The sequence below is a fragment of the Clinocottus analis genome, unplaced genomic scaffold, assembly GCF_023055335.1.
Source record: "Clinocottus analis isolate CAN_PGR_092001 unplaced genomic scaffold, fCliAna1.0.p SCAF_1, whole genome shotgun sequence".
NCBI classification, from domain to species: Eukaryota; Metazoa; Chordata; class Actinopteri; order Perciformes; family Cottidae; genus Clinocottus; species Clinocottus analis.
In genome coordinates, this window is record NW_027175820.1 from 5,574,803 (window position 1) to 5,597,905 (window position 23,103).

The 23,103-nt window shown below is 44.4% G+C and overlaps 1 protein-coding gene across 4 annotated transcripts in view; it reads right to left on the reverse strand.

Moving 5' to 3' along the window:
- Positions 1–23,103, reverse strand: part of tspan4a (tetraspanin 4a) — a 132,552-nt gene that overhangs the window by 89,006 nt on the left and 20,443 nt on the right. For 2 of the 4 annotated variants that reach the window (XM_068577570.1, XM_068577587.1), the window contains exon 2: positions 17,652–17,731. In XM_068577570.1, the coding sequence (XP_068433671.1) occupies positions 17,652–17,714 (63 nt within the window). In that variant the 5' untranslated portion in view covers positions 17,715–17,731. Of the gene's footprint in view, positions 1–17,651; positions 19,130–23,103 lie in introns of those variants that run through there. The other 2 variants (XM_068577579.1, XM_068577562.1) reach the window with 2 other exon arrangements.

Below are 23,103 nucleotides of genomic sequence, written 5' to 3' on the forward strand. Positions count from 1 at the left end.
TGAGGCCCATGAATCAGGATATCTTCGCCTCGGCTGCTTCAACCAAATCTCCTTACATGGACAGCTTCTGCCAGACATAAGCCGCTGCAAAGTGCCGGACAGACTGGATGCAGAGTTTTGTTTGTTTGAGGCAAGAAAAGGTAAAGGTGAGTATTATGAGATCTGCAGTATTTAGATTGTCTCTCGATGGCTCTCAACATGGCGACGCCTGCAGCTTTAAGCTCCAACGACGGTAAACATGCTGCAAGTGTCCCTAAACAAGACTTCGCCAGCTGGTTCGGTTGACTAAACAAACATAAACCCAAAATGTTCGTCACACTGCAGCAAAAACAAACCAACATTGCACGGGAAAACAAATGGAATCTTCTTTTTTTTTTGTTGCAGAAAACTTAATTAAAGTGTTTCCTAATTGTTCCAGTGTTCAATGAAAAAACAAAATCAGGTGTCATTGTTTCTCCCAAAACATGTTTGTTTTTTTTTGTAAAAGAAGAAAACGACATGTGGTTTCGTGGTCGTCCCCCAGCTGTATGGCAGTGAGGTAATTAATGAAGCATAATCATCACCAATCATCATTATAAATGATTGTGTTTGATTGTGTGCTGCGCGGCATTTTCACCATCGCACCAACATCAGCTTTTCATATTGAATGCTATTCAAGGCAGAGTGCTGCGTAGTAATGAGCATGTGTAGAATGTTTATTGTGTACTTCATGTTTCTACAGATGTCAATGCTGAAAACCAGATCCCGGATGATAAAGTGAATCAATCAGTGGAGTCATTTTGCACAAACTCCAAAAGCATCGCTGTGTGTTTCTTTTGTATTTATCACTATAGAGGCGATGATAACGACAAGACATTATGTGAGCAGCCTTTAAGTGCCAGACAAATTCAGTATTGCGTCGTCAATTTAAATTATCGAGCCTATTTTCTGGGAAACGTGAATAAAAATATGCCAAAGATAAATGCAGCTGTAAAAAAAATAAAAATAAGACATCCCGCAGTTCAATATTTCCTTTAATGCATGTTTGACACTTCTTCTGCATCGTGTGGTTTGCGAAGCAACTTATTGGGAAATTGAAAAAAGCCTTTATTCTTCTTGAAACTTGATTCTTCTGCAAACTTTGGTGCATTTAGAAGAAAAAAATTATGTGAAGCACATTGTGTTTTACGAGAGTTTGAGAGTTTGTTTGAGAGAGAGAGAGAGAGAGAGAGAGAGAGAGAGAGAGAGAGAGAGAGACTCCATAGGAGCGTCACAACCACACAGTCTCTATCGTGGAATAGATAAAAGCAGCTTGAGTGCCTTCCTTAATACTTCCATCAATAATACTAATACGCTCGACATCTGGAGGATCGCACAGCCGACTGGGAGAGAACTCTCTTTTTACTCAGCAATACTTAACTCCAGGATGGATTACGCTCCCGTTGATGGCATATAAATGTCAAAAAAAATACCGAAACATTGTAATTTCAGATTCACATTTATCACTTTGAATATGAAATATAAATATACGGTACATACACAAATAAACCGGAGGCTAGATCCTCTTTTCATTTGAAGAGAATGAGTTGTTTCATTCGAGGCGTCGGGGAGGAAGAAGATTAAGGCCAGATTGTTTGAAATAGATCATCAAATTAATCTACTGGACAAAGAAGGTGTTCCAATGAATTACATCAAACAAGATGCTCTCAGCATCGGCTGAGTGACGATCAAACAATATGAAAATGCAAAAGATACTCAGTTTTGTTTTAGTTAAATGCTGTGAGTGAGTACAGTGCCCTCAGGCAAACAGTTACCTTTCACAATAAAAGCCTGAGATATTTATACTGTGTGAGAGTGGATCGGTTCTGCGCAGTTCTACTCTAAAAAGAGTAAAGTTTGAAAAATTATATTCACCCTGTCCCAGCCCTTAGGGGTTACGGCAGGGCTCACAGTTATAATCTGGAGGACAGGACTCATTACAGTCTGGAGGACTGGGCTCCATTACAGTCTGGAGGACAGGACTCAATTAGAGTCTGGGGGACAGGACTCTGAGTTAAAATCTGGAGGACAGGGCTCCATTACAGTCTGGAGGACAGGACTCCATTACAGTCTGGAGGACAGGACTCCATTACAGTCTGGAGGACAGGACTCCATTACAGTCTGGAGGACAGGGCTCCAGTTAGAGTCTGAAGGACAGGGCTCCATTAGAGTCTGGAGGACAGGGCTCCAGTTAGAGTCTGGAGGACAGGGCTCCAGTTAGAGTCTGGAGGACAGGGCTCACAGTAAAAATCTGGAGGACAGGACTCACAGTTAGAATCTGGAGGACAGGACTCCATTAGAGTCTGGAGGACAGGCCTCCAGTTACAGTCTGGAGGACAGGACTCCATTAGAGTCTGGAGGACAGGCCTCCAGTTACAGTCTGGAGGACAGGGCTCCAGTTAGAGTCTGGAGGACAGGGCTCTAGTTAGAGTCTGGAGGACAGGGCTCCAGTTAGAGTCTGGAGGACAGGGCTCCAGTTAGAGTCTGGAGGACAGGGCTCCAGTTAGAGTCTGGAGGACAGGACTCCAGTTAGAGTCTGGAGGACAGGGCTCCAGTTAGAGTCTGGAGGACAGGGCTCACAGTTAAAATCTGGAGGACAGGACTCCAGTTAGAGTCTGGAGGACAGGGCTCTAGTTAGAGTCTGGAGGACAGGGCTCCAGTTAGAGTCTGGAGGACAGGGCTCCATTAGAGTCTGGAGGACAGGACTCCAGTTAGAGTCTGGAGGACAGGGCTCTAGTTAGAGTCTGGAGGACAGGGCTCCAGTTAGAGTCTGGAGGACAGGGCTCCAGTTAGAGTCTGGAGGACAGGGCTCACAGTTAAAATCTGGAGGACAGGACTCCAGTTAGAGTCCTGTCCTTTAATTGGGAGCCCTGAAGGACAGGGCTCCCAATTAAATAAAACTCAACCTTACAATTGGTGAGTGACTGAAACCAAACAAAGTATTCTGGTTCTTTCCCTGTCCATCCACCGTGAGATACAGAAGTGAAGACTGAATCTACCAAAGAGACTTAAGGTAGGTATCTCCGGGTGAAGAAGTTTTGCAGTGTTGGTCATCATGATGATGTCAAAATAGGTAGAGAGAAGCGAAAGACGATATACATGCTTGCTTGATACGGGTTGACAGAAGTCACAGCCCACTGTGGCGAACTTGGAGCGCAAGCTGTAAAACACCCGAAAAAAAACTATAACTGAAATTGAAAATAACACAAAAACCTAACGATTTAGCACGGGGTGATATAAAAAAAAACTGAAGGCATTATACCAATATTGGATGAGGATTATCATATCCTCAGGGATCACTAGGATAATAGCCCCCCTTCCCCTGGCAAGATCCCCCGTTCACGCTATAAATTGTGAATGTTGGTTGAACGGGAACCAGCGAGGCAGAAGAGAACGACGGCTGCAGCGGTGACTTTAGAGCATTAGCTAGTTGTGTTTTTATTCCCCTGACTGGGACATAAAGAGTTATCGGGACAAATTTAAAGTGTCGGACTGCCCTTTGTAGTCACTCTTCAACAACTCCCTGGTCATTTTGCTAATATCCAACACTGCTCCCACACATTAAAGGTTTTCAGTTTGTATTTCTACAAAGGCGCTGACATTTTGCGAGATTTGCTTTCACAGGTTACAACGGCGCCGGAATCCACCCCCGAAGCGCCGACAACTCTTGCGGTGAGTAAAACGTGACGTTGTGCCGCCGTAGTCACTTCCAAACATGCTCACGTGTGTGTGTGTGTGTGTGTATGTGTGACATCACTTTCACGCCGCTGCTCGTTTTCACGCCTGAACCACTCGTTACTGAAGAGTTGAACCTGCCTCCTGAAAACCCCTCATCGAGAATTATTCCTGAGCACCTCCTCAGGAATAATTACACACGAGTGAAACCGTAAACCGGGAGTTTCTTTTTGATTGTTCTTCAAACAACAGAGGATCCCCAGGTATCCCCCCGCATGCCCCAAGAGCCATTGATAATTAGCAATAGTTTTCTTTTGCATTGCAGGACAAGAAGTTCTTTTCCCGCTTATCTCCGTCAGCGCAGAAGGACGCGGTCGGCTCTGATCAGCGTCACTTGGCTGTTTATGCATTCCACTCGGGACTCTGCACCCTAAACTGAAGCTCCTTTCATGACACTGCGCTGTCAATTAGGTGCATCGAGCTGCTTTTTCACCAGTTGTTGGGGTCGCCGCCTCCGTCTGCTCTCCATCTGTAATGAGACACAGCGACATGGGTCTTTTAGCAGCCCGCCGCTGTACACCAACACAGGAAACCTCTTCAGCTGCACGCAATCGGCTGAGTGAAAACACAAAGTGGTGGGATCATACTGATTGGCAGCCACTCTGAGTAAGTCTCACGTAAACGGATGATTATTCAAATCAATGACGCTTATGTCCCACGTCTGCCATGTGACGGCTCGCTACCATTACAGGAGAAACGAGCCGCCTTGAGATCGACAGGTTGCACATTCAACATGTTCGCTACAAGCGCGCTGAGCTTTTCTTTTTTTCCCTTTAGGAATAAATAAGAATAAATTATACGAGTGCAACCGAAATAGACGTCGAAAAAGTACCGTTTCAGTTCGTGCGAATCAATGGCGATCATTCTGGTGGGGTCACACAATATCGAGACTAAAAATCACACAATGAAGATCTGACAAACGGAGGACGATGCTAAAGATCTCTCAACATCCAAAAGCCGACCGGCATGAATGGCGCATTTGTCAGCTATTGAGCAACCTCGTCCTTGTAAACATTGCACGTGCGCGTTTTGGGTTTGAAATGCTGCTTTAATAAAAGCAGGGGTCGAGTATGGTAAAGGTTTCTTAGCCTGGAGTCTCCCTCACGCATTATCTAAAATAGGAATCTTAAAAGGCAATTTCGCACTTTGCACAAAGTTTTTCTTTGGGGTTATAATTCTAAGAACGTCCTCTTTTTCGTCGGTCTGACGGCACAATGAAAAGTCCTTAACATGGCGTTCGAGGAACGTTCGCAGCTCTCGAGGTGCAGGCACAATGAAACAAAGTGAAGCTGAGGGCGGCTGCGCACCGTCTCTCCTCCACCATGCTGCACATCGCTTTGACGCGTCCAACCGTCAAGTGCCCTTTATGAATATTTCAAAATTGTCATGACGCCTGTGATCACTCGATCTTTAGGAGGGACAGCAGGCAACTATCTTCAAGAGCAGTGGTTCTCATATAGGGTTACTCATGTATATATTCTATATTAAATCAGACACTGATGGCACAACACTGTGTATTACAGCTTTTCTTTCAACCAAAGATGCTTTTGCACTGATGATAAAAAAGAACAACCAATGTTCTGTAGTATTGTGCGCTGCATACACACACACACACACACACACACATATATACATATACATATATATATATATATATATATATATATATATATATATATATATATATATATATATATATATATATATATATAATATATCATCCCTTTTAAGAGATGTCCTTTTGTTGCCATGGTAAGACGAGGCCTCTCTGCACAGCGGAGAAAATCATCGACTGTCAGAGTAGTCAAAGTAGTAGCAGAGCTAATCTGGGAGTGCTGGAGAGGAGTGAATGCTCTTCTTCTCGAGTGCACAGTGGAGCTGACAATGAGTCCTCTCTCAGAAGGCCGATTCAGTGAGTAAACACAAACATGTTTACTGTTATGGAGCACTTTATGTGAGCGGCGTTACGGCCCGACGTGGCAGCTGTAAACATGTGAGCGCGCTCCGCGGGGCAGTTTACACTCAGAGGAACGGCTCAAAGTGAGCCCCGATCCATCCTAAGGTGACAGAATCCAACTTCCAGCGCGACTGAAGCTCACTGATTAACACAGCGAGGGTAATTTACTTAATCCACCGTGCTAAATGCCAATTAGCCTGATAGTCAGACAGTGTTGCCAGTTCGCTGCTCTTCAAAGCAGAATTGTGTTCAAGTTCGACGATTTCTTGTTTATTTTATTTAGTTTGGCCTGAAACAATCCACGATATCTCCGTCCTGCCAGTGTCATGTTTGACTTGGCGTGGAAGCTGCATATCATATCATATTAAGGTAAATATGTTTATTTTAGAGTGCTGTACATGAATTAAGCGAATAGTTCAACCCCTCAAAAAAAACAAAATACATTGTGTCCACTGCTTCAGGCTCTCTACGGCTCCAGAACAAGTGGATTGTTAAGGAGAGCGGAGCACCCGAAAAATTATAGCATATGATTGCAAACCGACTCTGATAAAGGACCAAACAAAACAAAAATCCTGCACAGCATTTTTTAATCTTTTTTTCTGTCTATTGTTTGGCCTCCGTCAAAGTCTGTTTTCAGTCATGCTTTCATCTTTCAGTCGCTCCACTTTTTGACTTATTACCCATAGCGAGGTTAGCGAGGCAATTACTTTCTACAATCTACATTGTTTTCGTTTAAATTATTCCTTTAACATCAACTTGTACATCTGGAGATTCGACTCTGTAAAAGAATTGGACGTGTTCGTTGTGACGTCACCCGTTGGTTTCTGGACTACAGTTTTGAAGCCTTGAGTTTGGCCATTTCGCCGTCGCCATCTTGTTCTTTGGCAACCAGAAGTGAAACGAGAGGGAGGAGCAAATAAAACCAAAAGCTGAACAAAACATTTTGTTCTATTTGTCTCTAAACAGACCATACTAAATGAACATCATGCTGTATTGAAGTAGACTTGAAACAAGAGATTGAGGCATAAACTTATGTTTACAATGTTTTCTGAGAGAATACATCAAAATAGAAGTAGACTCATTTATATAGACTTCTATACAACCGGAGGAGTCACCAACCTAGTGGTCAGGAGAGAGAATGCAGCTTTAACACTTGAAGCATTGACTTCTATACAACCAGAGGAGTTGCCCCCTGGTGGTCAGGAGAGAGAATACATCTTTAACACTTAAAGTATTGACTTCTATACAACTTGAGGAGTTGCCAGTAGAGAGAATGCAGCTTTAACACATGAAGCATAGACTTCTATACAACCAGAGGAGTCACCAACCTGGTGGTCAGGAGAGAGAATGCAGCTTTAACACTTGAAGCATTGACTTCTATACAACCAGAGGAGTTTACTTTATTAACAAGGTTGGAAAAGAAATAAACGAAGAAATATAAAAGTGAAACCAAGGGATTTAACTATTTCATTAAAGCTTCTGTAACTGAAGTAAAATTAAAGATTGAGGGCTGAGGCTGCAGTTCAACACCAGAGAGAGAATATCAAATACACCTGTTTTATCACTTTACAGCCGTATTCAGAAGCGTAACGTTCGTAGTTTGCCAGACGCCGGTTGAAAAGATTATTGTAAATATTTACAAGTTACGCTACTTACTATTTACATGATCCGCGTTTGTCGGTCATGATCTTTTTTTCTCGTGAACGGCCGAATGAAACATCACTTTAAATGTTTCCGCCGCAAGGGATTGTAGGTCGGCATTATCTCCTTTCCTTTCGTTAAGGAAGTTTTAGCGGTTCCTAAGCTAAAAGAGCTAAGTTAGGAGGCATGAAGCTACTTTCCTTTGAATTTAAAGAATCCAACCGGCACTTATCATGGCGGCCACTTCTGTACTTCTGGGTTATTTGCCTCAGTTAGGAAGGTTCCTAACCAAAAATGACTATTCGACCGCAGCCATAAACAACTATACAAACAGAGGAGTCGCCCCCTGGTGGTCAGGAGAGATGCAGGTTTAAGGCGCTTCAGTATTGGCTTCCCTTCAGAACTGCAGGTTGCCGCCTGATCTCAAGTTGTTGTTATTTTTTTGGACATTCTTGACCCCTCCTACCGAGCTCTGATTGGTCGATTGTTTCTCTAAATAGCAGCAACTACCTTCAACGAGCACGTCAGACCTTTTGAATCACTGAAGCCTCCTGCCGTTCTCTCACACAGAACACATTCTGTACTTTAATGTTTTATGTTGTGCCCAAGTCTCTGAATATGGACATAAGTAGGTTTTGCTAATTTAAATACGCTTTTTAAAAAGAAGCTTTTAAAGAGGGCAATTAGAAATGCACTTACATGCGAGTCGAGTTATCGGCAGACTCAGTACTATATACTGCTGCAACATTCTTCGGCTCTTGGAAAAAAAAAGATTTGGCAAACGAATCAAAGGAAGATTGGATCGTCCGGGGAAAAGAGGCGGGAGATAAACAGCACAAGGCCGGGCTGCCAAGACAGACCTGAGATCAGCTTTATATCAGGTTCATTAACTGAAAGGATTCCAGCTACTGACACACTTTCTGCTATCAGGGGGCTTCTCCTTATGCCTTCACATGAATATTTAACAACAACATGCCTGAATGGAAATATGCATTATAGCCCAGCTGCATTAAACATGAATAAAAAAGAGCTTTTATATTTGAAAAATCATTAAAATATTGATTTTAATTGAATCTACGTTTTGTCTTGAAAGTAATCCAGTTGAAGTATTTCCAGTATTTACAAGCTACTGAGGTCAAAGGTTAAACATCTGATTTATCCCGGAGTTTTGACAGAGTATTCGGTGTGGAAACGTATCCGCCGTATAATGCCTTAATATCACGAGAAAATAAAACTCTTATAAGTATCACTGCTGGGAACAAATGAAGCCATGACTTCATACTGACAAATTGATGTGGCTTGACTTTCATAACCATGGAAACATGAAGAAAAATTGGATTTTAAAAAGCTGAAGAAGGCTTCAAGTAGGTCAGTGTTATGGCAATGCCGAAATCTCGTGTCTGTGAGCGCTGAAAGCTGGAATCAAAGGGGTTTGAGTATTAAACTGGCAGCGGTGATAAAGTCAGAGCGGCCTCAGCGAGGCACCAACCAAAGCCTCTTCCTCCTGAGCCAATAAGAAACCCTGGAGAGCTCAATTAAAGGGCATTTCTTTTGCTGGGAGTATACTCGGGCATATATTTAATTGTGACACTACTCTAATTTATTCAGCGCTAACTACGTATACCAGCATCTGATCTGACAGCAGATCTGACAGAACCGCTGCTGGTGTTTAAGGCGCGGGAAAATAAAAACATGTCATCATCTCCAAACACAATAATGATTTTTTTTCCTCCTCCTCCTCTCTTCTAGATGTTTTACCCGCAATCAAACGTGTGTGTGCACAAAAGGCCCACGGGCACGAATGTCTCACAACAAACAAACTTGCGAGCCCGTTACGTGAACCACTCATGTTGTGCAGGCCCCCATCGGCAAAGGGGGCGGGGCCGACAGATCCCAAATCAGGAGAAAGACCGTTTCTATTGATCCGGCTAACTCGGTGGAGACGGATGCAACCCATTCACAGCTCCGGCAATCTTTGGATTCTTTCTCCGTCGGGCTCTGACCTACATCCCGATGACAAGGAAACACAATGTTCACGTCTTCAGTCTCGTCCTATCACTTCCTGTCACCCTTTTCCTCCTCTTCTTCCTCCTGCCCGCGATGTGGAAAAGCCACGTTTGTGCTAACAAGATTAATTAAAAAGTGTCTGTAAATGAGAGTCCTATTTTGGTTTGTAGCTGCGGGGCGCTTCTTTTGCAGATTTGCGGTGTTTTTTCCGCCATAGACGATTAAGTGTTGTGCATCGTCGCCTTCTTTTTTTTTTTTTTGTTGCCCACTGTTGCAATTTTTTCCGGGGGAGTCATCGCTGCTACATTCAGAGGGAAAATCAGTGTTTGTCCTCCAGCGCAGAAGTCCATTTCTCTACATTGCCTCTTTTTATATACATTTTATTGAGGCTCTCAGCCACAAACACACACGCACAAACACACACACACACCTTCATGAACGAGGTCAGAGTGCTGAGCTCATTTCACACACTTGCAGCGAAGAGAATCAACACGAGAGTCACCGACTGTTGCCCCGAGTGAGAGAAGAGTCACTGGATTTCACTTTGAGTCTGTTAGACGTATAGTGTGTGAGAACACACACACACACACACACTGGTGGAGAACCTAACTTGGAGGGACCTTGTGATTTCTTTTCATGCAGGGCCTCAAAATAGACTCGTTTCCATGACAATCTGCTCGTTGATGCACCTTTTAATGTCATGAAAGCATGTAATCAGAATTAGGATGAGAAAACACAGACTCCTAAACAAACATGTTGAATATAACTAATATCTATATAGACATATAGGGCTATTCAAAGACGTGTGAAAATTGAATGAAGAAAATAAAGGGGCGATAATACATTTATATTAATTAGTATTGCCGTATAACTGTTTCTTTTTTTACATACTTAGAGGAACTCTGGTGCTTAATTAGCACTTGATTTGTATTTCGGCCCAATTTTCTCATCCCCCTTTTTATCACCAGAAGACTCGTTTGAGCTGTGAACTCTGCGTGAGGAGGCGTGTTTGTTGTAAGAAGAGGTGATAAGTGTCGGAAGCAGGAAACATTATAGACGCTTGGGGACATAACTATCTCTGGAACTGGGTTTAAACCAATCACCTCATTTAAACAACAAAAACCAAAAACCCTCTGGGGACTTTTAAGGGGAAAAAAGAAAGAAATACAAAGTAGCAATCAATGTGCGTTAACTTAAAGTGGTTCAGACCATAACAGCACCATAATTGAAATAAACGGTTTAATCAACCACAAAACATGTTAATTTGAGGAGTGTTTTAAACTTAAGTAAAGGAAAATTACTTTGTATAATAATAATAATTGCAAATACATTTTTTTGTGCCGTGAAGCAAAGACTTCCACGAGCAACAGGTTTAAAAAGAATCCAGTGTTTGATGCGTTTTATACAACAGTGAGCAGAAGACAAAACAAAAGAAATCCTCAAAATGACCTTCTGCGTCAGCAAAAATAGAAAAGAAAATAAGAAAAAGAATAAAAGAAAAAAGAATACAAGAGCCTCACGTGACAACAACTATATGTATGAACAAAACCACTGAGTTAGGTTAAGAAAAAACATCATGGATGGGTACATTAACTAAGTAGAACGTAAACACGTTACAGCTGTAGCTCAGGGGGGGATGAGTGGTCGTCCCGTTACCACTAGGTAGCCGGTTCCATCCCCAGTGCCCCTATAGTTCACATGTGGAAGTGTCCCTGAGCAAGACACAGCTGCTCTCCGGGTGCCTCACCGGGCCTCACGCTGCTCCTTATCTCAGGATGGGTCAAATGCAGATACGAATTTCCCTGAGGGGATTAATAAAGGATCATTTCTCTTCCCTCTCTAACGTCATTAAGGTAACTTTGGGACACAAACACTGGTCTCCCGGGTGAATGTCCTTTGTTTGTTTGATCTATATCACAAGGGTGTTTTTTTCAGACTTTATACTTCGTCATTAGACGCCAGGAGCATTTTCTCAGAGCGTTTAATAATGACGTGGCCGGGTTTACATTGTTGTTAAAAGCTCAGTATGTAGATATGAAGGGCTCATTCTGAGGTTACGAAAACACACACGAAAAATTATCTTCAGGTGATTATACACTAAAGAAAACTTTTTTAATAACTGATTACCAACTGATTATCTTTCTGCTCGCTAGTGTCCGCTTCTGCGCACTGTAGATGTAGACATAGACGGCTCATTCGCAGCCAACGGAAACAGAACAATTCTTAGTTTCAGGTGGTTTTACACTCAAGAAGACATACTGAAAGAATATTATCTTCCATTTCTGCTAATAAATCAACCTAAATCCTCCACTTTAAATGAGCCAACTCAAGGACAGCCCTGTACTTTTTAATGTGATACTGTTCCTTCACTTGTTCTCTGCCAACTGGTGTGAAGGCAATGAACCTCCAGGGGTTCAGCAGGTACCAGATAATTGACATTTCCTGTTTCTTGCTGACAAATTAACACAAAGCCGCGTCGAAACTAGCTTGACGATGATTGACAGTTTGCTGCCCACCACAAGGGGAGGACGGCGTTCTGCATTAACCACTGACACCCTCCCCCCCCCCCCCCCCCCCCGAGCTCAGAACATGATTCTTCTGCTGATTTCTGCAATTATAGCTGCGACCCGGTAGAGAAGCATCAGAGGCTTTAAATTCTGGTGAAAGTGTGGCTATTTGTAGCAAACTGAGAATACCGATGGACAGCGGAGAAGTAGATAAGGCTGCAGGTGAGATGCCTATCGACGTTTGGATTTTAGATTTGTATTTTTATTTGCCGTGACCTCGGGTTAGTGCTGTGAATTCCAGCAGCCACAGCTCAGCTCTCTCACACACACACACACACACACACACACACACCTTGTCAGAGCCACATTTTCATGTGCAGAGTGATATGAATGTTCTTCTTCCTTCTGTCACACAGTGCTGTGCACCGTCTCCTCGCGTTGTCAACAAAAGGGTGTGAAATTAACGGCGTTAACACAGTCGAGGTTTCTAAAAATCGACACGGGTGTTAACGCTTCTGCGTGTGAGCAATTTGTCTCCTTTTAATCTAGTTGATTAGATTCGTCTGCAACGCGACAAATTACTATAGTTGCTGCTGGTGTGTTTGATATCTTACTCGAGAGGTTAAAGTGGTAACTGACTCGTATTTATATATGTGATGTCTTCAGGGTGAAGCGCTTGTTGCTGTGGTGCCTCTGGTGTCTTTATCTTTTATCTTCTTTTTTTTTTTTTTATCTCTGCACATACTATAACCTCCCAATTCTCAATTTTACTTTTTACTTGTTGTTACTGCCTCTGGAACTTCTTCATCTCTTGTAAAATATATATATATATATATATATATATATATATATATATATATATATATATATATATATATATATATATATATATATATATATATATACACACACATATATATATATACATATAACTGGATAATCAGAGTGCTGTACGCATCACTTTAAGATAGCAAATGGCAAATTAATTTCCACAATACAAACCCAGAAGATGGATCAGGAATTTGGCAATTCAGGCAATTTTCCCTTATTGTTAGGCACGTGTTAACCGACAAATTCTATAAATTCATTGCTATTGTTGCAATACAGCTTTTTGCCACTCGGGGAAGCCATAATAAGCACAATGGACAATGGTCAGTAGTAATTAGTTATTAAGTAGTTAAGTAGTTATTTCAATTGTTTATGTATAAAATTAATAAATAATCATTTAGGCTATTACATGTTAGAAAATAGTTTTAGGCTGAAAAGACTCCTTTTTACAAACAAATTAAATATCAAAATAGTAGGTTATTCTTTTTTTCTTTGACTAATAAAGACGTATCGAATCCGAGGGAAGCTGTCATGTTGCAGATCAAAGTGTGAAAGAGAGGTTAAAGGTTATAAATAAGATACCGATACAATTAATCAGCTCTCACAAGAACAAACATGAGAACTGAAGCCTCATTTTAGAAGAGAACCCTCCTGAGAATCTATGTGAGAACTTATTAGTGGTGGAGCTGGTGGAGGCGGAACTCTCACTCATATAAATAATCTATGGAGACGAGTCGTTGATGAGAGAACCTGCTGGGAAACAGGATGCAAGATCGCACTTGCTCTGAAACAGAAAATCAAGTTGAAAACGAAACTTTTTCTTGTTGCGTCAGTAGCGTTGTCAGGTGACTAGTCAGGTGACTTGTTCGTCACTCATTGGTCAGGTGACTCGTTAGTAATTCCAGTCGTTCGTCACTCGCTAATCAGGTGACTCATTAGTCGTGGTTAGTCACTTGCTAGTCATTTGACTCGTTAGTAATGTGTGTTGTTGATCAATCACTGGTCAGGTGACTCATTAGTCATGGTTAGTCACTCAGTTCTCAGGTGACTTGTTAGTAATGTGACTCGTTAATGACTCGCTGGTTAGTTGACTTCGTAAAACTAGCCAGCGAGTCATTAATTAGTCCGTAATGTGAGTTATTAGGCACTCACTGGTTGGTCACTTGCTAGCAGTGGCGAGCTGTGGGTTTCAGACCTCGGCCTTCAATGAGCGCCGTGTAGTCCACATCACAGGCGGACTGGGGGAAAAAACTGCCCCTGGAGTTACTGTCACGGACCGACACACAAATACAGTGCCAAAATTCCCCCCACACTCCTGTCCGTACATCCGTACGTCCGTACGTCCTCTGTGAGAAAGGTGTTGCCAGTAAATCCGTCACCAAGTCTACTCCTTCAGCCATAGAGTATAAAAAATACATACCAAGCAAAACTATAGCAATTGATTTGCTTCTCTAACACATTTCAACAACTTACTCATTCCTTCCTAGTGAGTTCAGCCAGCTAGTTTTCTGGTGGACAGAAGTCACAGTACCCCACTGATTAAACACAGCGCATGTTAATGGTCATGCTGGGCCACATCTACACCATAACGCAGGCCTGGCCTGGTATGTAAATGAACATGCCCAGCTCATCAAACTAAATATCTGATTTGTTGAAGTCCATGACAATAAAAAAAGTCTTCTTAAACTGCTTTGCAGGAACACAGGAGCTGTACAATGAGAAAATAAGCTAGTAGGGGAAAATAAGTATAATATGTATAGTGTATTTGTGAAAAACAATTACATTATAAAACAGCTAACACTTTTAATTATTAAAAAAATACTTTATCTATTATCGTGAGTCATCATCAGTCACTCGCTCGTCGTTAATCCACCGCTGGTCAAGAGTGTCTGTTCTGAATCGTTAGTCATTTGATCATTACTTAAATTGTTATCACTCGTGATGCAAGTCTTTCGTCACATGAGTCGGGTATCTTTTGCAGCAGATCAAGCATCGGTATTTGATTAGTTGCAGACATTTTGCTCTGTGTGTTTTTGTTGTCAAGGAGGTTAAATAAGAACTGTGTGTGCCACAATGCATGCGGGTCATGTTTATTGTGTGATATTCTTTCCACTCTCGTCCCAGAATTAATCTTCGCCAACACCAATCCTGTTTTTTACGGCATAAATGTAAAACCATATACTCTGCTTGACTGTCCACTTTACTGTCTACGCGATATTGAGGTCACATTCAAAACCTATGAAGTCCCCGGCCCGTCGTAAAAGTCTAAAAAAACTGTGTAAACGCTTGTAAAGAGATTGTAAATTGCAACAACGCTGAGGTCCGACATTCACCGTCAGCTGCTTGAAAAACCTGGAGGATCATAACACGATAGGCTTCTCGGGAGGAGAAGCTCGGCATGGTCATATGGTCATTTTATATCCCAAGCGGCGCCCCACACACACACACACACACACACACACACACACACACAGTGTGCTGAAAACCAACACGCGGACCCCTCTTTGACAGTGCTTTATGGTCGAGAGAAGATGAAGAGTTGAAGAGGTCACTCGTTCCCTGAGGGAGATTGCATCTTGGCAGCTAGATTGCATTTCAGCATTCAGGGCCTCATCCCGTTCCATTACCAATAAGAACAGAAGTATGACAAATCAAAGTAATCCCAGCAAGGTAAACCACCCGGGGAGGGGGGGGGGGGGATGAAACCCTGTGAGAAAGCTGCAACAAGATTCCACACAAAATATAGTCTCTGGCAACAGGAAAGAAAGAAGAAAACACATATGAAGCCGAGATGTGGATCTTTAACGCGCGGCTTCACGGTGGAACATGACAGGGCTTCACGTGGAAAATGAAAGTGATCTGTTATGGGGGCGACTGGAGTGGGATTGACACAGAGAAACAAGACGCTGAATCGTCCCCTCGGCGAACAGATACGATCATCGAGATAGAGCGGATTGACAGCGGTGATGGGCTGAGAAAGTGCTGCTGCGCGTGGGGTGGGTGGAGGGGCGAGGGGGAGGAAGAGGAGGAGGAGGAGGAGGAGGAGAAGGAGCAGGAAGAGGGGTAAAGCAGAGGTAGGTGAAGAAGAATCCCAGCGTTGTGATTAACGAGTCAACAAAGCTCCAAATGTGAGGAAGCTTAACGCGGCATACAAAGCAGCGTACACCCACACTTATAGTAGTGTATAGGGAGCAGAAGCTCCACTCACCCACACAGGAGCTTTGTTACACATGATCTGTCCCCTCTCTCCTCTCACTCTCTCTCTCCTCTCACTCATCTTACTCCTCTCGCTCCTCGCTCTCCTCTCACTCTCTCTCTCTTCTCACTCTCTCTCTCCTCTCACTCATCTTACTCCTCTCGCTCCTCGCTCTCCTCTCACTCTCTCTCCTCTCACTCTCTCTCTCCTCTCACTCATCTTACTCCTCTCGCTCCTCGCTCTCCTCTCACTCTCTCTCTCCTCTCACTCTCTCTCTCCTCTCACTCATCTTAATCCTCTCGCTCCTCGCTCTCCTCTCACTCTTCTCACTCATCTTACTCCTTTCTCTCCTCTCACTCCTCTCTCACTCTCCTCTCACTCATCTTACTCCTCTCGCTCCTCTCTCTCTCTCTCTCTCTCTCACTCATCTCACTCCTCTCCTCTCTCCTCTCACTCTTCTCACTCCTCTCTCTCCTCGCTCCTCTCTCTCTCTCTCTCTCTCCTCTCTCTCCTCTCACTCATCTCACTCCTCTCTCTCCTCTCTCCTCTCACTCCTCTCTCTCTCCTCCCACTCCTCTCTCCTCTCACTCATCTTACTCCTCTCTCTCCTCTTTCCTCTCACTCCTCTCTTTTCTCTCTCCTCTCTCTATCACTCCTCCCACTCCTCTCTCTTCTCTCTCTCACTCCTCTCTCTCATCTCACTCATCTCTCACTCCCCCTTTCACCAGTCTCTTTCTCCTCTCTCCTCTCTGCTCTCACTCCCCTCACTCCTCTCACTTGTCTCAATCCTCTCTCCTCTGACTCCTCTCTCACTTCTCTCTGTCCTATCACTCCTCTTTCTTCTCTCACTCCTCGCTCTCATCCCACTCATCTCTCACTCCTCCCCCTTTCCCTACCCCTTCTCTCCTCTCACTTCTCTCTCTCCCCTCTCTCTCCCCTCTCACTCCCCTCACTCCTCTCTCTCCTCTCTCACTCCTCTCCATCCTCTCCATCCCCTCACGCCTCTCTCTCCCCATTCACTCCCCCACTCCTCTCTCTCTCCTCTCTCTCTCCCTTCTCACTCCCCTCACTCCCCCACTCCTCTCTCTCCTCTCACTCCCCTCACTCCTCTCTCTCTCATCTCACTCCTCTCGCAGAACTCTCTGCACATGCCAGCTCCCTCTGAACAAGATTTATGATACGAGTAAACATGCAAAAGTCTAGAGTTACTTACGTGACTAGTGCTAGTCAGGTGACACTGTAGTCATGGGAGTCGTTTGTCACCTGCAAAGGTGGGTCCTTAGTTACTCGCTAGTCAAGTGACTTGTTAGTTACTCGCTGGTCAGGTGCACTTCTTAGTAACGTGAGTCATTAATCATAGTCACTTGCTAGCCAGGTTAGTCTTCAGCAACTCGCTGGTCACATGAGTCACATCAAGTCACAGAGTCTTTGGTTACTCCTCAGTCATGCCAGTTGTTAATCACACAGTCATTAGTCAGCCGCTAGTCAGGTGACTCGTTAGTAAGTCAAATTGAGTCCTCCATCACTTACTAAATGCATGACATGTCTCCCCCTACCCTGGATCCTCTCACATCACTCTGGATGCACATACCAGAGCTCCCTCTAAACACAATTTCTGTTATTATATGCGAGTAATTCAAAACGCAAGAAAGCAAAATACACCCCCCCCACACACACACACACACACACACACACACACACAGACACCCCAAAACCAAAACTTGCACACCCTCCTGAAACCAAAGCAAGACGCCGGACTCACCCAGAAGAGCAGGTTGAAGAAGACCATCCCGTATCGCAGGGCCATCATGCAGCCCTCGGCCATCCTGCAGCGCCGCAGTTCTAGGAGGAAGATGAAGGAGAGGTCCAGGTAAAACACCACATACTTCTTCCCCTGCTGGGCGTAGCGCCCCTTGGACGCCTGCGGCCCTTGCGTCGTGTGGAAGCCGAACGCGAACGGCGGCCGCTTGTACTCGAACTCCCCGCTGAAGCGGTGGAACCCGGAGGTGAAAGGCGGGGAGTCGGGCTTGCTGTCCAGAGACGGACTGCGCCGGTACGGGGTCTCGTCTGTGCTCGAGCGTCTCATCGTGGAGGGGAGGGGGGGCCGGACGAGACCGTCAGAGAGTCACTTGGTCCAGAGCAAAGAAGTTAGTCCACGGAGTTCAGATGGGTAAATGGTTTTTTTTTCTCCAGTTTTTTGTGTTACAAACTCCGATCAAACCCGGAGCGTCCGATTTAAAGCCCGGAAGGTGTGATCACACTGGAGCTCATTTAATCTGGGCAAGATAACCTGCTCTTTAATCCTACAGTTCCACTAGATTATGCGTAATCCCGCTGCAACGCTTTGTGTGACAATGTGTGTTCAGGACATCATCCCGACGCACACGCACACACGCACGGACACACACATGCGCGCGTCCCTCTCGGTTTCAATCCGGTAAACGAACCTAAAGAAGGGGTTGGTCGACTTCTTCCCTCCACGGAAATATAAATATTAAGATCCAGAAACGTTCCTACCTGGGTCTCCTGAGAGATCCTGACCAGGTGCTCTCCCTAAGGGCGCACACCCCGCACCCCCACCCTGATACGGGCCAATCAACTTCTGCCACTCAGAGACACGTCCAGTGAGGATGAAGCGCGAGGTGATGGCTGGAGGGGTCTGAGTGGCTCTTTTTTTCTTTTTGCTGACATGCAAAGAAAGAAAATATGAGCGGGGAAGATAATGGTGGCGTTATGATGGTGCGAGGAAGGTCGAGGAGATGGATGAAGCGATGGAGAACGCGCGTGAGCGCACCATACTTTGGCTTCTTTAAATTCCCGCTTCGCCTAAATTGAACCCCCTTTTTTCTTTTCTTTCTTTTGTCTCTGAAAAGTGTCCCTCCTTGACTCCCTCCTGCTCTCCTGCGCCTCACTCTGCTCCCCCTGTGCGCTGACGGCGGTTCATTAATTTCCAGACTCCCCTCATCAGGCAAAAGTGTGCGGCGCACCTCCTCTTCCTCCTCCTCCCCGTCCTCCACCTGCACCTCCACCTCCTGCAACCTGCTCCCCACGTCCCCTTTCCAGGCTTTTGCTATACGGCTGCTTCTCTCCCCCTCTTCTCTTAAGTGGGCGAGGACACCGAGGTGTCCACCGGGGTCATGGCGCGAGAAAAAAAAAGGACCGCGGCGAGAGAAGAAGTAGCGAGTCAGCTTCCTCTGAGAAGCGAGGAAAGAAAGACCGCAGTGTTTGAGCGCTCGTCCGGCGTCGCTGCCTGAAGCTCTCTCTCTCTCTCTCTCTCTCTCTCTCTCTCTCACACTCTCTCTCTCTCTCTCTCTCTCTATCTCTCTCTCTCTCTCTCTCTCTCTCTCTCTCTCTCTTTGTAACTGCCCCCCCCCCCACCTCACCCCAAATAAAAACCTGCCAGCGCGAAAAGGCACTAGCAGGCGTTCTTATTCTGGCCACGCCCTTACGAGCGAGAACAGCCAATCAGTGTCTCATGGCTTCTCGAGCACACGTCCATTTTATCAGATAGCACTCGCACACACGTGTGCATGCAACCCACAAAACCTGGTGTGTTGTTAATATATCAGAAGCTTGATGTACTGATGCCTCCTCCTCCTCCTCCTCTTCCTCTTTCTCCTCCTTCTCCCTGCCTTAAACTCATTCCCCATGCAGAGGTTGTTTTCGTGTACAACCCGGGCTGCTCTCTGCTCGCTTGGCTTCAGACATGTTCCCCTCTCCCTCTGGACCTGGACTTTGGGGGTCATGCCGCATACACGACAGAACATTTTTCCCGCCCTACAAAACAACTCCAGCCCCAGAAAGTGTGTCGCCATGTGGAAAACGCACTGGGACGCATGCATACACACGCCGCTGCTGACAAATCCCTCTGAAGATAACTGCACACCCCCTGCAACCTGGTGGTGGCCTGGGGTTAGTGACTCAGTACTTCCACAGGGACGTGTCAGGGCTGCACGGGCTCTGACATGAGGGTTTAAAGGATTTATGTTCCATCAACTGCATGTGTTTTTGCCAGACCGCGGAGGCGGCTGCTCTATGAGAGAATGGTCTATACTCTGGTTGTATAGAAGTCTATGCTTTATGTCTTAAACCTGCATTCTCTCTACTGACCACCAGGGGGTGGTTGTATACTGGTTGTATAGAAGTATTCAACACTTCTTCAAACAAGCATGATGTTCATTTAGTCAATGATGATCATTTAGAGTCAAACAGACCATAAAGATGGGTATCGACAAACCAATGGGTGACGTCAACGACGACGTCTACTTCTTTTATGTTTATGATAAACATGAAAAACGGGCAAAACATCAGATATTTTGATCATTCTATTTAGCCTGTGGCACCACTTTATTGGTTGAACTAGATTTCCACTCAATGTGTGTTTCCATCCACGAGCCTTGTGGAAGGTTAGCCTTCTCAACACTCCTCACAGATCTGAAACTTTGTGTCAGTCAAGATTTATTTGTGCAAGCTGGTTTTTTGATTGCACTTTCTCTCAATTTAGCTTTGAGCTTTTTTTTATCACCAACTTTTCCACCTCAGTCGAATGTAAACGTTTTTTTCCTCCGTTTAATTTCCACCCAGCTGTTTTTATATGCAAATAAAAAATGGCAATAAAAACATGTGCATACCTGTAAACACATTACAGCCCATCTACCTTCCAGAAAAGTGCCTGTTGCCGAAGTTCAACCATTAAAGGTTTTACATGGAACAGCTGTTTCCTCCAGAAATATGTTTTTCCTTCCCACTGAGCATCATTATTCATACATCATGCATAATTGTTGAATCACGATACATACACATATTTATACAGCGTGTGTTTCATTCCACTTCCATGTCCTTTACACGCAGTAGTCGTCACAATCTGTCGTCATTTTCGTGAGCTATGCAGTCTGGGAAGATGACTGGAGCGGGAGACTCATTAAACGTCATTAACATGAAGCAAAACACCTTCAAGTCATTTATGTAATCCCCAAACCTGACACATCCACCAACACACACACACACACACACAAGACACCGCTACTGAAACACACACACACACACACACACACACACACACACACACAAAGTAAGCGTACAGTGGCGCCCCGCGGGGGGGCGGCAGCTTTGAAGTCCTCAGCTTGCACAAATACACAGAAGGAAGAAAAAAAAAAGAGGGTGGAGGGGAATTTTGCTGCAGCGAGGAAACATGATACACAACATGATGAAAGACATCATCTTGTTAAGAGCAAAGGTTTTACCAGGCACATATTAAAGTACTTTGTGAATCGCTGGAACGAAAAAACAAGAAAAAGAAGGGATGGCCCGACGCGCTGCACTCTGGTCTCCATGCACATCAACAGCAGCCTGACGGGCTTTCCCTTGTTAAGAAGCTGCGATGCCAGTCTCCTTTTAGCATCTCCACTAAGCGACTAAACAGGCTACGAGGATAACAGCATTGCGAGCGCACAAGAGCGGCTTTTCACAAGACTGGCAAATTATTTACAGCCGTTTGCCTGGTGGAGTTTCAGCTTATACGACGCCATCGTTTCACTTTGCGCTTTTAATGCGATGCTATCCCAGGAAAGACTGCACTGTTTCCAGCGATGGGAACCAGCGATGTTCTCCTCGGACATCGTTAGGAGGCTGCAAATCAACGGTCCATTGTGTGCGTTCATGTTTACAGGGACGCAGGGGTCATCTTGCAAGATGCAGATGCAGACTGTCCTCTTGGTCACAACGCAAGTTCTGTTCGTTATAGTGATCTTGATATAACAGTTGAGAACACATAATGGACCGTAAGGGTCAAATCTGTCTTTATTCTATACACTTTTCTTCTTTATTTCTAATGCAGATCATCTAATTTAATATAAAGTAATGAATCTGACATCTGCGCTTACTGGCTGCCAGGCCCAGTTCTTTTAACTTTTCCTAACCAAGGGCTCGCTTTGAAATTTTGTTTAAGAATCATTTTGAAGCATCGATAGCATTTCCCCCCCTGCCCGCTCTCGCCCCCGCCCTATCCAAAGATGCACTTTATGTTTCCTCTAATGATCCAAAATTGACTAAATATCACATAAAGAAGCTCAGACATGGTATTTGTTTGACATTGTCAAAGTGCTGTTAAAGCTTCTATATTTCCTTGATAACACCTGCTTTATGGTGTGTTAACTGAGGGAATGAATCAAGAGCGATGTAGAGTCATTTTCTCATAGACTTCTATATAACCAGAGGAGTCGCCCCCTGGTTGTCAGTAAAGAGAATGCAGCTTCAACACATGAAGCATTTAATTCTATATAACCAGCATAGTCGCCCCCTGGTGGCCAGGAGAGAGAATGCAGCTTTAACACATGAAGCATAGACTTCTATAACCCCACTGAGGGCACAAATCCATAATTATTTAGAGATAAATGTGTAAACATGAGGTTGATAACCAATAAAAACACACGGGATAACATGGTCATGTGTGTAGTTCCGTTAGCTGCATGGTTGACGGCCAAACACACTGTCTAAAACAATAAAACTGAGCAAACTCTTTCCACTCACTGTGTCTCACTAGCGACCCACACTGGGGTAGCGAGCGAGGGGTCAGTAGGAAGTCAACGGCATTATAAAACAGGCAAGAAAAGACGTTTGGGCCAAATTTGACTCACCGCGACCATGAAAGGTCGTCGAACACGCAGCGGCCATAACTGGACAAACAAATTCATACAGGGAAGCAGAATGCAAGAGTGACCACAGACAGACACTGTGAGATGCACACACACACACACACACACACACACACACACACACACACACACACACACACACACTCACTCAAACAAACACAACTGATCTTGTGATGCGTAAATGATAATAAACTGCATCTTAAAACTCTCCCAAACTCCCTGAAAAGTGTTGTTTTACTGTAAATTCCTGCCATTTTATGGCCATTAATAATCCACACACCAGAATATCAACATCAACTTGTGGAGCCGAGTTGCAGTCAAGATGTCACTTTCCAACAAAAACACAGCTATGTGGGTGAGGCACACAAGCCGACTGGAAGCACATTTTCACAACTGCGTAACGCCAACGAGCAGAGAAAATCAGAGCCATGTGAATGAATATCAACAGCGCTGATGGGAAATAAACATGTTTCACTCAACCGAGCGGACTCGTGAGGGATTTAAGAGTCGCCCCGCTGACAAAATTGAGATTCATGCGCAACAAAACAAAAATAGATGAAT